Here is a 14,628-nt window from a genome sequence, read left to right as displayed (position 1 = left end):
ATCAAACGAGTATTAAAATCTTTTAATATTTATTTTTAATATACTTTATTTAGATATAGAGATATATTTTAAATAATAATTATTCTAATATCTTATTTTTATTTTATTAATTTTTTAATAACAACAACATATAATACTTCAAATTATATTTCGAATTATTATTTATATATACATACACACATATCTATTTACAAGTAATTGTTCGTGAATCGTCGAGAATAGTCGAAGGTCAAATGCATTCATGAAAAATAGTTCAAACAATTTGAGACTCGGTTTAATAGACTTTGCTTATCGTGTCAGAATTCTTATAAAGATAAAGTTTAAATTTGGTCGAAAATTTTCGGGTCGTCACAGTACCTACCCGTTAAAGAAATTTCGTCCCCGAAATTTGATAGAGATCATCATGACTGATAATATGTATGTTTTCATGAAGAATCTGAGTGGTTAAATAGAGTTTCATCACTATTGAATAATATAGATAAAACGATTTGATTACTCGAAGCGTACGAATGAAGCTATCACTAAATAGTAAAATGATATAGACAAGTTTCATCATAACTTTTCACTAGTCATGGTTGAATTTCGGAATTCAAGGGATTTAAAGATAATCTTTGAAATCTATCTAAGATTTGATTCTTCGATAATTAAGGAAATTATGATCTCTTTAATTAAATGCGGTAATCTGCCTTGATTTCTCTGTCTAATATTTCGCTATAAATTGATCTCTTCCGTTCCATTATTTTCACCAATCTTATACTTTCTTCCTAAATTCTTACTTTCAAAAGATCCGTTAATATGCTCAATCCTGTTCCGATTCTTGATATTTTCCTGACTATCATTTCTGTCATTCTCCTTTTTCATCTGCCACCAGAGGAATTTATTTTCTTTTACTATTACCTTGGGGTTATAGTACTTTTCATTCTCACGTGTCTTTATATTGCTATACGCATTGATATACCCGGTTTGTAATTTCTTTGTTGTTATTGTTCTTATATTTCGGAGCTTCATGCTTTTGTTTTCTCTTCTCGACCTTAAGTAAAGTGATTAAGACATCTCAGATTTGTAGGTATGAAGTTAGATTGAATATAACTAAGATTCTAAGCAGAAAGGAATTGTATTATCACGATTTAACTTATTAAATTACCAGAATCACGGAAAAGATAGAACTATCAAGAATTTACGTTCTTGATATGTTTAGGGGTTAAATAGAATGAAAGACTTATGTAACATGGCACATGATGAGGGCATGATCTGTGAACCATCATCACGTTCCATTAGAAATTTAGGATGACTTACTGTAATATAACCACGTTAGCCTGACGTCATTATATTATACTAACTCATGCTTCAATTCTCAACACTTCTCCAGAAATCATTCTTAATTTAAACTCGAATTTCAAAGAATTTTAGAAACTAAAATAGTTTCCTTTATAATGTAACACGGATAGCACGAAGAGATAAACAATTTCGGACAAGAATATTTATGAAAATATCCTCAGAATTATCGAAGATATTTATGATGATATTTTCAGAATTTCTAAGATCGAAGGTTGATGAAGAAAGATTTTTCACAAGATTTAACATGAGTACGGAGCAAGATATTCTCTAAAGATTTCATTGGATCCCGAATTATGTGGATTCTTTGAATATAGGGTTTGGTCCTTGTATTTGTCCTTGGTCTCCTTCAGGGTTAGCTCAATCCGTTTTTCAGTACTAAATTTTCTATCGAGCGTTCCCAACCTTCCATTCTTTATTCTCAAACTTTTGGCCGTTTACACCATCTACAATTTTGCTATTTCCTCTGCATTTAATGCTACCATATCTGAATCATCGGTTATCAATCCGAGGTGGTTTCAAGAGAATTGTGTTTTTAAATGATTAAACGCTGATGGTAATATGGTGGAATATAAAAGGTTCCCCGGTAACAATAAAAGAGAACGCATATATATCAAGGTTATAATAAGGTTGTTTCGAACGAAAGGTCGAAGTTGACTTGCTGGAGCTGTGACAAAACTGGCTATCTCGAATAGGAGTTGCAAAGTTATTTTCGGTAATAACAATGCCAAAGGAGCTATCACAGATACGTGTTAAACGTTTACTCAGGTTCCGAGTGTTTTTAGGTGCATGACTATATGCATCAATCTTTTCTTCCGTAGATGAAGTGCGATTGGTTCATCCTCTCGATTAAGGTGTTTTCAAGAATCATGAAAGGTCTGAACGTAGATTGTAATCGTCAATATACAAATGAGGTTTAAGATGAAATCAACTGGCAAACTTAAAGAAATGTTTAGTTTCATATGTTATAATCAATATTTTAATTCCTTTTAATTGTCCAATGTTGGTAGTCCACAGTTAGTAGTCCACAGTTAGAAATTCAATAATTCATATATAGTTTAATATATAATATTCGAATTATTTAATACGTATCGTGACCCTTTGTATACATGTCTCAGACTCGATCACAACTCAAGGTATATATATTATTTTAGAATCAACCTCAACCCTGTATAGCTAACTCAAGCATTACTGCATATAGAGTGTCTATGGTTATTCCAAATAATATATATAGATGACGTCGATATGATATGGCAAAACATTGTATACGTGTCCCGATATTTAAAATGCGTAAATTACAGTATTTAAATGACGATAAATAAAGTGCGTAAAATAAATAACAAAAATTAAATGACGATAAATAAAATTGCGAGAATTAAAATTGCGATAAATAAAATGTAATAAGAAATTAACAGTTAGCTAGGAACAGTTAGCTAGGATTTTGTTAGCGTGGATTCTTAACAAAACATTTCATAGTTAATTTTTTTGTTTCTAACAATTTTTATTTTGTCAAATGTTTTCTTCATTATGCCACTTGTTGGATTCTGATAGGTCAAAATCCAAATATGAAATTGAATGAAAATGGTTATTCTGCGGTGAACGGATGCGTATATCGGTGGATGTAAGTAGGATAGTAAATGACTGTTGAATCAGATTCGAAGAATGTACAGTATAACATGTTAATATGAAAGCTAAATATTTCCTAAGGTTTTACCTACCCGTTAAAATATTTTCACCATTAACAGTTTGTACAAAAGAATTTTTAATTACAATCTTTATGAAAACATATATACATATATATTTTCTTCAGATGTAATCATGGATTTAATGAGTTAATATGATATTAATCTCATCTGATTTACGGTTACATCTAGAGTACATAATCTCTAAAACATTAGAAATTATATAATCTTCATGTAGAACGATGATTATGCTCGAGGTACAGATTGTGATGTTGAGGCGCGTGATGTGGATGTTGTTGTTGATGGTACTACTGGGGCTGGTGATGCTGCTGGTACGGATGATGCTGTCTGTGATGCCTGTGAGTTGTGCATCATATTTTCCAAAGTCACTATTCGAGCGTGAAGCTCGTTGACTTCTTCTATTATTCCGGGATGATTGGCGATTGGAACAATCGAATGAATAAGGTTTAGAATTTGAGATAGTATATAATCATGACGAGATACTCTAGAAATGAGAGAGAAAATGGTGTCTCGAACAGGTTCGCCGGTAAGTGCTTCAGGTTCTTCGCCAAGAGGGGAATGTGGTGGATGGAAAAGATCACCTTCTTCTTGTCTCCAATGATTTAATAGACTATGAACACATCCCAAATTAATCCAGAACTGATGATGGCTAATTGGTTGATCCATTCCAGTTACACTGTCTTCGGAGCTCGAGTCGAAATCCATAAAGGAATAGCTGTCGGAATCTAAGGAATTTGAACTAGTTGTGAGTTCCGTCTTGTACGGTTAGATAAAGTGTTTTCGATATGAAATGATTTTCAGATATCGGATGATATTCTAATTACATAGAGTACTTATATAGTACAGAAGATCCTATAAATTACGGAGGAAATTAAGGAAACGTGTCAGAAAAAGTTTAATGTGATGGGATATGACTTTGTCTGTATACCATCTATGCAATAATTGCAATAAGACGTGTCGAGACTGAAAATGATAGGTAACGGTAAGCAAAACTTTTGACATGCAGACCAGGTTCAAATCTAGTCTCATTAATATAACCTAACAACTACTAGGTCGAAGTCAAGACTCACTAATGCATCCTAACAACTACCTGTTAGACACACTAATGTAAGACCTGGTTCACTATGACCACCGCTCTGATACCACATGAGACGACCCGTCCTAATCCATCTGGACGAATACATTACATTTGGTTACATCGCGAGGTACTTGACCTCTATATGATACATTTTACAAACATTGCATTCGTTTTTAAAAGACAAACTTTCATTACATCGAAAGTTGACGGCATGCATACCATTTCATAATATATCCAACTATAATTGACTTAGTAATAATCTTGATGAACTCGACGACTCGAATGCAACGTCTTTTGAAATATGTCATGAATGACTCCAAGTAATATTTCTAATATGAGCAAATGTACAGCGGAAGATTTCTTTCGTACCTGAGAATAAACATGCTTTAAAGTGTCAACCAAAAGGTTGGTGAGTTCATTAGTTTATCATAAACAATCATTTTCAATAATATAATAGACCACAATATACTCATATTTCGAAAACAATCTGTGCAGGTCTGCTCACTGCTGTAAAATCATTCATACGATATATAACACCTGGTAATCGACCTTAACAAGATGCATATAGAATATCCCCTGCATACCGACATTCCGCACGGTCATGCAAAAAGCATACAAACAGGCCACTCTTTTAAATATGATGGTTGTGTACACCTGACAAACAGATCATATCTTTTAAAGCTGGTGGTTGTATACCTATATCGAAGTACTAAAGCAGTTCAAATTCTCTGACTGGGGCTTGTTAGTGCCCATAGATCTATCTTTAGGATTCGCGTCAATTAAGGGCTCGGTTCCCTAATTCTTAGATTACCAGACTATAAAGGGGTGATATTCGGTGTACTCGTAACTAAATCGTAGAATATTTCTAAGTACTTGTGTCTATTTCGTCAAACATTTATAAAAGCAGCGCATGTATTCTCAGTCCCAAAAATATATATTGAAAAAGCATTTAAAAAGGGAGTAAATGAAACTCACTCTCCAATATTTTGTAGTAAAAATATTCATACGACGATACTGAACAATGCAGGGTTGACCTCGGATTCACGAACCTATATCATTTATATATATATTAACACATATAATTGTAATCAAACAATATATATATATATATATATATATATATATATATATATATATATATATATATATATATATATATATATATATATATATATATATATATATATATATATATTTATCGGGGGGAAGCGGGGTGAAGCAAAAACTTTTTTTTTTCGTTTTTTGAAAAAACTTTGCTCTTGAACATTATAGATGGAATGAAAATATGAACATTTAATAAAGACACTTTGTGATAAATGTTTTTATTTTGGCGGAAAAACGCTCGAAGAAGTAATATATAACAATTATCGAGTTTTTCGAGCGTATGTTGAGGTTTTAGCTATTAGGGTTTAGATATTAGGGTTTAGATATTAGGGTTTATAGGGTTTAGATATTAGGGTTTAGAAATTTAGGGTTTAGGGTTTAGATTTAGGGTTTAGATTTAGGATTTAGATTGAGTTTTTAACACGAACGGTTTAGAGTTTAGGGTTTAGGGTTTAGGGTTTAGGGTTTGGTGTTTTGGGTTTATGGAATAAACCCAAAACACCAAACCCTAAACCCTAAACTTTAAATCGGGCTAAATTTTACTTCACAAAACATGAAAAAAAACGTTCATATTCTTCACGAACAATATTATCTTGAATGTTATTTTTGTCGATCGTTTTCCCGCCGAAATAATAACATTCATCACAAAGTGTCTTTTCTAAATGTTCATATTTTAGTGTGATCTTGATGCCGGAAAAAAAAATCCAAAAAAACCAAAAAAAAAATATTTGCTTCCCCCCGCTTTCTCCCGATTGGTTTTATATATATATATATATATATATATATATATATATATATATATATATATATATATATATATATATATATATATATTAGTGATATCATTTTATATTAATAACTTGTATGTTTCATAAATGCATTCATTTTATGTACTTTAAATAAATAAAAATATAATTGTATTATATGTATTAAGTATAGTTTTATATAACTAATAGTTACTTGATAAAATAATATTAATGTTAAAAATAATAATGATAATAATTATACTAATAATAATAATAACTATGATAATAATAACTTTACTACTAATGATAATAATGATAATAATAATAATAATAATAAGAGTAATAATAATAATAATAATAATAATAATAATAATAATAATAATAATAATAATAATAATAATAATAACAACAATAACAATAATAATAATAATAATAATAATAATAATAATAATAATAATAATAATAATAATAATAATGATAATAATAATGATATTACTAATACTAACAATAATGATAATAATATTAATTGTATGAATGATACTAATAATTATATTTTTAATATTTGTAATAATCTAATAACAATAATAATTAATAATAACAACAACTACAACAACAACAACAATAATAATAATAATAATAATAATAATAATAATAATAATAATAATAATAATAATAATAATAATAATAATAATAATAATAATAATAATAATAATAATAAGTAAACTACCTCAAAGAAGTAGCTTTTTAAAAAATGCCCAAGTCCGGGTTTGAACTCGCGACATCCCGCTAACCTGTATATATATTTAACCCAATACTATTCGTGTTCTATTCTCTTCTTCTTCTTTATTAATCACGATATCATCAAACAAGCCCATGAACAATTAATTCAACCCAAAATCAATTTAATGTCCATTAACAGACCCCTTAGTGTCACGGCCCAATTTCAAATTGAAATTGTTTAGACTTTGCAGCTTAATCAAAACCAATCATCTAGCTCGTCACTTTAAACCCCACCATAACTTTATCACTTTAATGATTTCATTCTTATCTAGTCACATTACCATCATCAATATTAATATCATATTCGTATTATTCTGGTAGTTGTTTAAATGGATACATGATAGCCAAGCAAATTGAACAGGACTGTTACAGCAACCGTAGTACTCCCCTTAGTCGTTTATCAATGCAACGATAAGCAATTAGTAATCAGGTTTGCTGTAGCTGTTGTAAATAGAAATAGAATTGAGAGAGAGAAAGGATGAGAGAGATGGACATGGTGATGGTGTTTGGGCTGTGGTCTTAATGCCGTTTGAATGGTGAAGGTGGATGATGATTCTTGGGTGATAAAGATTGCAGAAGTTAACCATGGTTTTCGAAGGTTGTAGGTGTGGTTTGTTGGGTTTGTTTCGAACGGCAAGAGGAAGTGGCAGTAGGTGTTTAAGTTTGATAACAAGAGCACTAATGGTGATGTGGTTTGGTTTTGGTGTGTTAGCCGAACTCCACATATTAGTCTTGTTCAAGACAAACGTAAACAAAAGGCAATAGCTAATCACTATAGAATTTTGGTGGGTTTTAAATAGAGTGGTGTTGTTGGTTTAGTGATCGAATGGAAACAGATTTCACAGCAACCGATGGTTGCTTGGAGGTTTGATGGTGGTGATTATCAATAGTGGTGAAGGGTGGTGATAGGTGGTCGTATTCTAGAAGGTGAAATGGGTTGGGATGGTTTATAAGCATGTATATAGAATAGATGGTATTTTGCTGGGTTGGCGTGTGGCTTGATCAACACGGAAATAGTAGCAGCAACATGTTGTGGGTGTTCCTTTATGTTTGTCTGTAACCGAAAACAAAAAACAGAAAAATAAATATGGTGGTTTAATGACTTGGAATTAGGATGCTTTGTGATTTGGAGAATTGTTCTTCGGGTGCATCGCCTTAGTAAAACGTTGGCATGGTTTTAGGTTGTTGAGTATAAAATGAGCTGGGTTTAGTTGTTGCAGGTTGTAAATAGAAATAGAAACTAGCGGCCATCAGTATGATGGTTTTCTTGGTGTTTGTTCGAATATCACAGAAACAAAGATCAGTAGAAGCAAGCATAAGGTGGGTTCTTGGTTTGGGTCATGTGATTCGAACAATATGGTTTGGTGATGGATGTAGGTTGATCAAGAAAGAAAAATGGTACTCGTTGAGGTTGATGATATGCATGTGTATATATATTAAGTTAGTTAAAGCAAAAATTAGTAATAGGGAAAGATACAGTAATATGAAAATGACTCGAGTAGTGGAATGTGTTTCTTTCTGAGTAAATGCATGTATGTATCGCATCTATATGTTTATTATATATAAATATAATAAAAAAAATAATGATATAACATCCAAAAATGAAGAATCAAACGTGAATGTTAACGTATATATCTGCCGACAGTTTTTCCCGGATATAATATCGTACTCCGTCATTAACCAGTGGCGGATAAAAGTACTCTGAAAAATCCCATATTTTTTAAATTAAATGTCTTTATTTATTTCAGTCATTATGGTATAAAATTCGTATCATTAATTTATTAAATAAAAATTACATCAACTGTCCCTCTCGATTCTGGGTAAAATATAAAAAGTGTTAAAATTTAACGAATAGTTCCTAAATACATTTTTAATAAGCCTAAAATTTATAGAACTCATTTTCGTATCACCGTCTATTTTAAAATTACCTAAGTTTGAATTTAACTTGCTTAATATCAATCGAAACATCAAACGAGTATTAAAATCATTTAATATTTATTTTTAACATACTTTATTTAGATATAGAGATATATTTTAAATAATAAATATTATAATATCCTATTTTTATTTTATTAATTTTTTAATAACAACAACATATAATACTTCAAATTATATTTCGAATTATTATTTATATATACATACACATATATCTATTTACAATTAATTGTTCGTGAATCGTCGAGAATAGTCGAAGGTCAAATGCATTCATGAAAAATAGTTCAAACAATTTGAGACTCGGTTTAATAGACTTTGCTTATCGTGTCAGAATTCTTATAAAGATAAAGTTTAAATTTGGTCGAAAATTTCCGGGTCGTCACAATCGTCGCCCATAAAGCATATCATATGGTGGCGTTCCAATACTAGCATGGTAGCTATTGTTGTACGAGAACTCCATCGATGGCAAATGCTTATCCCAACTTCCATCAAGTCAATTACACACGCCCGAAGCATATCCTCCAAGGTTTGGATGGTCCTTTCGCTATGACCATCCGTTTGAGGATGAAAAGCGGTGCTCAATTTCACTTGAGTACCCATTTCGGTATGAAACTTACCCCAAAATCGAGAAGTAAAATGTGTATCTCGAACCGAAACAATAGAAACCGACACCTCGTGTCTCGAAATCACCTCCTTTATAAACAATCTAGCCAACATCTCCAACGAAATCACCTCGCGTAGTGGGAGGAACAAGGCAGTTTTCGTCAACCGATCAACGATTACCCAAATTGTATCATATTGGGTTCTCGCCATTTTTGGCAACTTCGTAATAAAATCCATGGTAAGATGCTCCCACTTCCACTTCGGGATCTCTAACGGTTGCACCATACCATAAGGCTTTTGATGCTAGGCCTTAACTTGTAAGCAAGTAACACATTGCTCAACGCACTTAACCTCATCACGCTTCATACCGGGCCGCCAATACTCTTTCTTCAAGTCAAGATACATTTTTGTAGCATCCGGATGAATAGAATACTTAGATTTGTGCGCCTCATAGAGTAGTATCGTACGGTGACCACCCAATTTTGGCACCCACACCCGACCTTGATAACACAACAACCCATGCGTACCTCGGGCAATCGACTTCGTTTGTCCTTGAATTCGCTCTTCACACTTATAATGAACAATCGCCTCAATTTGAACATCACCGAGTTTCTCGAGAAAATAATTTGAAAGAATCATTCACAATGATTTCACTTGCAAACTCGGGACTTGGTTCTTCCGACTTAACGCATCCGCAACCACATTAGCTTTACCCGGGTGGTAAAGTATCTCAAGATCGTAATACTTCAACAAATCCAAGCACCACCATTAACGAGTGTTTAAATCATGTTGATCAAATAAGTACTTTAAATTCTTATGATCCTAATAAACCATACACTTAACACCATAAAGATAATGGCGCCAAATTTTTAGCGCATGAACCACCGCCGCCAACTCAAGATCATGAGTCGGGTAGTTATTCTCGTGCTCTTTTAGTTGTCTCGGGGCATAAGCGATCAACTTACCCCTTTGCATAAGAACACAACCGAGCCCACTAATTGAGGCATCAAAATACACCACCATGTCTTCCAACCCTTCCGGTAACACTATCATCGGAGCTTGACACAATTTGCGCTTCAATAGTTGAAAAGCATCCTCTTGCACATCACCCCATTCGAACTTCACATTCTTCCAAGTTAGCTTCGTTAAGGATGAAGAAATCTCGTAAAAATATTGAATAAACCGACGATAATAACCGGCCAATCCGAAAAAACTTCGGAATTCCGTAGGCGTAGTCGGCCGTTCCCAACTCTTAATCGCCTCAATCTTCCCTGAACCCACCTTAATCCCTTCGTGATTCAAAATATGGCCAAGGAATTGTACTTCCCTTAACCAAAATTCACAATTAGAGAATTTCGCATACAACTTCTCATTACGCAACGTCTTCAACAACTCACACAAATGTGTTCATGTTCCTTCATACTCTTTGAAAAACTGAGTATGTCGTCAATGAACACAATTACCGACTTGTCCAACATAGGTTGGCACACTCGGTTCATAAGGTCCATGAATGCCGCGCGTGCATTCGTAAAACTAAAAGGCATCACAACGAACTCAAAATGCCCATAACGCGTTCGAAATGCCGTCTTCTCAATATCTTCTTCTCGGATCAGCATTTGATGATAACCGGATCGCAAGTCAATCTTAGAGAAATAACACGCACCTTGAAGTTGATAAAATAAATCGTCAATCCTAGGCAATGGATAACGATTCTTGATCGTCACCTTATTAAGATCACGGTAATCAATGCACATACGCATACTACCATCTTTCTTCCTTACGAACAAGAACGGAGCACCCCATGACGAGCTACTCGGTCGAATAAAACCCTTTTTTAACAACTCTTGGGTTTGGTTCAACAGTTCATGCATTTCGTTTGGTGCCAAATGATAGGGAGTTTTGGCAACGAGATTCGCCCACGAAACCAACTCGATGCGAAACTCCACTTGTCTCACTGGCGGAACACCCGGTAAATCATCGGGAAAGACATATGCAAATTCGTTAACAACATGAATAGATTTAATGGAAGGTGGCTCATCTCGAGTATCAACCACATGGGCTAGATAAGCCATACCTCCACTAGACACAAGTCGGCACGCCCGAGCATAAGTACAAATAGCCACGGGACATTTTCGAGCTTCACCATACACGATTAGCTCTCCCGCACTTGGGGTTCTTACCCTCATAAATTTTTCACGACAATCAAGATTAGCTCTATTATGATCGAGCCAATCCATACCCACAACGACATCAAATTCCCCCAAGGTAATAGGAACCAACTCATTATCAAACTTCTCAGTTTCGAAATCAATAACACAATTTTTATACGCCCCATTAGCCACCGAGAACCTACCATCGGCGATCTCGACTTGTAAAGGCGAGTCTAGATCACATAAAGGGCAATCTAAAGTAGCCGCATATTTTATAGAACATAGGACATATCGGAACCACTATCAAATAACACCTTTGCGGACTTAGAGTTAACCAAGAAAGTACCTGAAACCACATCGTTGGACTTCTTAGCATCATCGGTAGTTATCAAGAAATTTCGGCCTCTCACGGGTCACACCGCCTTTTTTAACCGCTTGGCGTTGTCGTAGTTCTTATCACCTGTCATCAAGTCGGGACACTCGGACTTCCGGTGACCCTCCTAGTGGCAATTAAAACAAGTGATCTTACTTTTAGAAGACAAGTTTGGGCAATCCCAGGACATATGACCTTTTTGCCCACAAGTATAGCAATTAGGGACATGACCCCCGGAACCTCCCTTCTTCACACTAACCACACTTTCGGCCCCACTCTTAGCCTTCTTACTCAGGGCACTACTTGCCTCGAACTTTTTCTTACTCGAAGTAACATCATTAACTTTCGGATCATCGGGTTCAAAACCTTTCGCCACATCAAACAACTCGCAAAACTCTTAACTTAACCAAGACTAATCTTCGTTCGAATGTCATCAGTCAAAGCCTTATGAAAATCCTCCATAAACATACTATCGTTCCCTTGATATTCGGGACAAAATCATACCTTAGCAAGAAAAGTGGCCTTAAGAGTGTTTAGGTCCATAGACCCTTGATGTAGATTTCGCAACTCCTTCAGAATTCGGGTGAGATCGGCTTTAGTGCGATACTCCTTGAAGAACTCGGCCTTGAAATCATCCCATGGCAAATTAAAAAACGGCTCCTCACCCATCATGAGGATCTTATCATCTAACCAAGTCTTTGTCGCACCCCTCATTAGGCATGTAGCGAGCTTTGTCTTTTTATTGGGTGGGCATTCACACACCCAGAAACAACCTTCCACATCCGATATCCACCTAGAGCTTTTGAGAGGGTCGGGACTCCCTTCAAATAGTGGCGGCTTAGTGAACTTAAAGTCTTTATAACTAAACCCACTATTTCCGGGAACCCTCAAATTAAGCGGTCCCACTTCAATACCTTCTTCACTTTGAGGCTTTGGAAACCTCTTATCAAACTCTTCCCTTACCACCACACCCACTTGATCTCGAAGGAGATCAGTTATTTGTTCCTCAATTGTCTCTTGAAGAACCTCTTTAACCTTCCCACTAAACACCGCAGAATAACTGTCAAGCGTGGCCTCAATCTTGGCCGTGAGATCATCATTGTTATTCACCTCCTCATTACTCGGACCCTCATGATCCGCACCACTTCTTCGTGTCATCATTCCATATTTTAAAGTAGATTAGAACACAATAAAAGTCATGCCAAAAAACTTAACAATCACATCTTGCTTGACGCTCATCGTATTTCATTCATTTGACACAACGTGCAACTGTACTAATGGTGGCCAATCATTAATACACTTGCCGCATCCTATCAAACACCTTGATACAAAGACCATCTCACTTAATGTTAACCGAAAGCACATTAATGATACGCATACCTGATCAACTCGTGTAGCGCATCAGACAGCATTGCCACAAGAGTCATGAGAGCGCGCACTTAGGCAGGTAGCGCTAAAGTGACAACCATAGCGCTGATCCCATCCATGCGCTTTGGTGACGTGCACATGTCAGGCAATGATGTAGCTTTCAGAGGACACCTGGTAGACAAGAGGTCAAGTCCGACAAGAACACTTTTTACTTTTGTCAGGTTAGCTCACTCAAAGATATACTATTGGCAGGTCGTGGTCCTTTTAACCTTATTACGTGGCGATAAAAGACAAGAAGGATTGCCCTATAAATAAAGGATTTCGTCCACAACATTGAGGGATCTTGAATTCACTACACATACACTATTGACAGTAGCGCATAGCGCAATTATACCCGCACTACCAGACGTATAGCATTTCACTAGACATTCTTGATACACAGGTAACGTTCTATGAACACAAACCCTACAACCCAGCGCGAGCCATCGCTAACCGGATTACCCGCCAATGGTGGGTCTATGTTTTACCACCCCCGCTGAGATCCTTATCTCGTAGGGGGTTATTCACGGTACTCCGGACCAGAGAGTTAAACCCATTGACCCTTAAATCCCCCTTCTTTGATGTCAAGCATGGACCGAACCCGACCCGATTAATCTATGCTTGATCATGCATACACAATTAACCACAAGCAATAAAGTGCCTACAACAATCCCGTGGTCCCGTAACCCGACAAGTCATGCATGAAACGTCTGTTCAACCTAAGTCTAGGCTCCCATCCCAAGGCAACCTAGATCCCTTAGGTCATGCTCTGGTACCACTTGAAACGATCCCAAAACCGATTTAACAATCAACTTGTAAAGATTTGACACATTTTTTTTAAAAAACATTGATAATAACCATGACAACCACAATCAGATTACATCCCTTGTTCAAAAGCTAGTACAAGTTTAAACATTACATCAAGTTAAGTGTTTACATCATCGGGTACACAATACCCATAAATTTTAACCATGCTTATCCCAAAACACACATGTATAAGCATGACCATCGGGACCATTACCAAAAGCGCCTTCTCAAAATCTGCCACAAGCAAGCTAGGCCAAATCCTTACCCTTATCCTTCTATGTGCCACAATCTATATAAATGTAAATAACGAAGGAGTAAGCTACAACGCTTAGTGAGTGAAATACTTATATGTATACATACATAAATCACTTACTTGCACAACTTACACAAGCCGAATACTAAATAGCATCACGAATGCAAATATACACAACCAAGTACAAGCTAGCATGTTCATTGCATAAACAAGAATGTAACACGCTACACTACCCAAAATACAACATACAATGCAAAAATGGTTAACCATTCCCAAAAAGTGCTACTCATCAAATGATTAGCATCAACAACCCATGTACATGGCCAACAAAGGTTACCTCCCGGATGGCACCAC

The 14,628-nt window shown here is 35.1% G+C and overlaps 1 protein-coding gene across 1 annotated transcript in view; it reads right to left on the bottom strand.

The window, feature by feature from the left end:
* LOC139848857 (uncharacterized) overlaps positions 1 to 12,965 on the bottom strand; it is a 66,319-nt gene extending 53,354 nt beyond the window's left edge. The window contains exons 1-5 of the mRNA XM_071838544.1: positions 12,312 to 12,965; positions 12,067 to 12,192; positions 11,854 to 11,934; positions 11,066 to 11,734; positions 10,250 to 10,667 (exon numbers count right to left, since the gene is read on the bottom strand). Coding sequence (XP_071694645.1) covers positions 10,250 to 10,667; positions 11,066 to 11,734; positions 11,854 to 11,934; positions 12,067 to 12,192; positions 12,312 to 12,965 — 1,948 coding nt within the window. The remainder of the gene's footprint in view (positions 1 to 10,249; positions 10,668 to 11,065; positions 11,735 to 11,853; positions 11,935 to 12,066; positions 12,193 to 12,311) is intronic.
* Between the last annotated feature and the right edge of the window lie 1,663 nt (positions 12,966 to 14,628).

This window comes from Rutidosis leptorrhynchoides, chromosome 5, assembly GCF_046630445.1.
Source record: "Rutidosis leptorrhynchoides isolate AG116_Rl617_1_P2 chromosome 5, CSIRO_AGI_Rlap_v1, whole genome shotgun sequence".
NCBI classification, from domain to species: domain Eukaryota; kingdom Viridiplantae; phylum Streptophyta; class Magnoliopsida; order Asterales; family Asteraceae; genus Rutidosis; species Rutidosis leptorrhynchoides.
The sequence above is the reverse complement of the archived record's forward strand: the minus strand, read 5'-3'. Positions and strand labels throughout refer to the sequence as shown.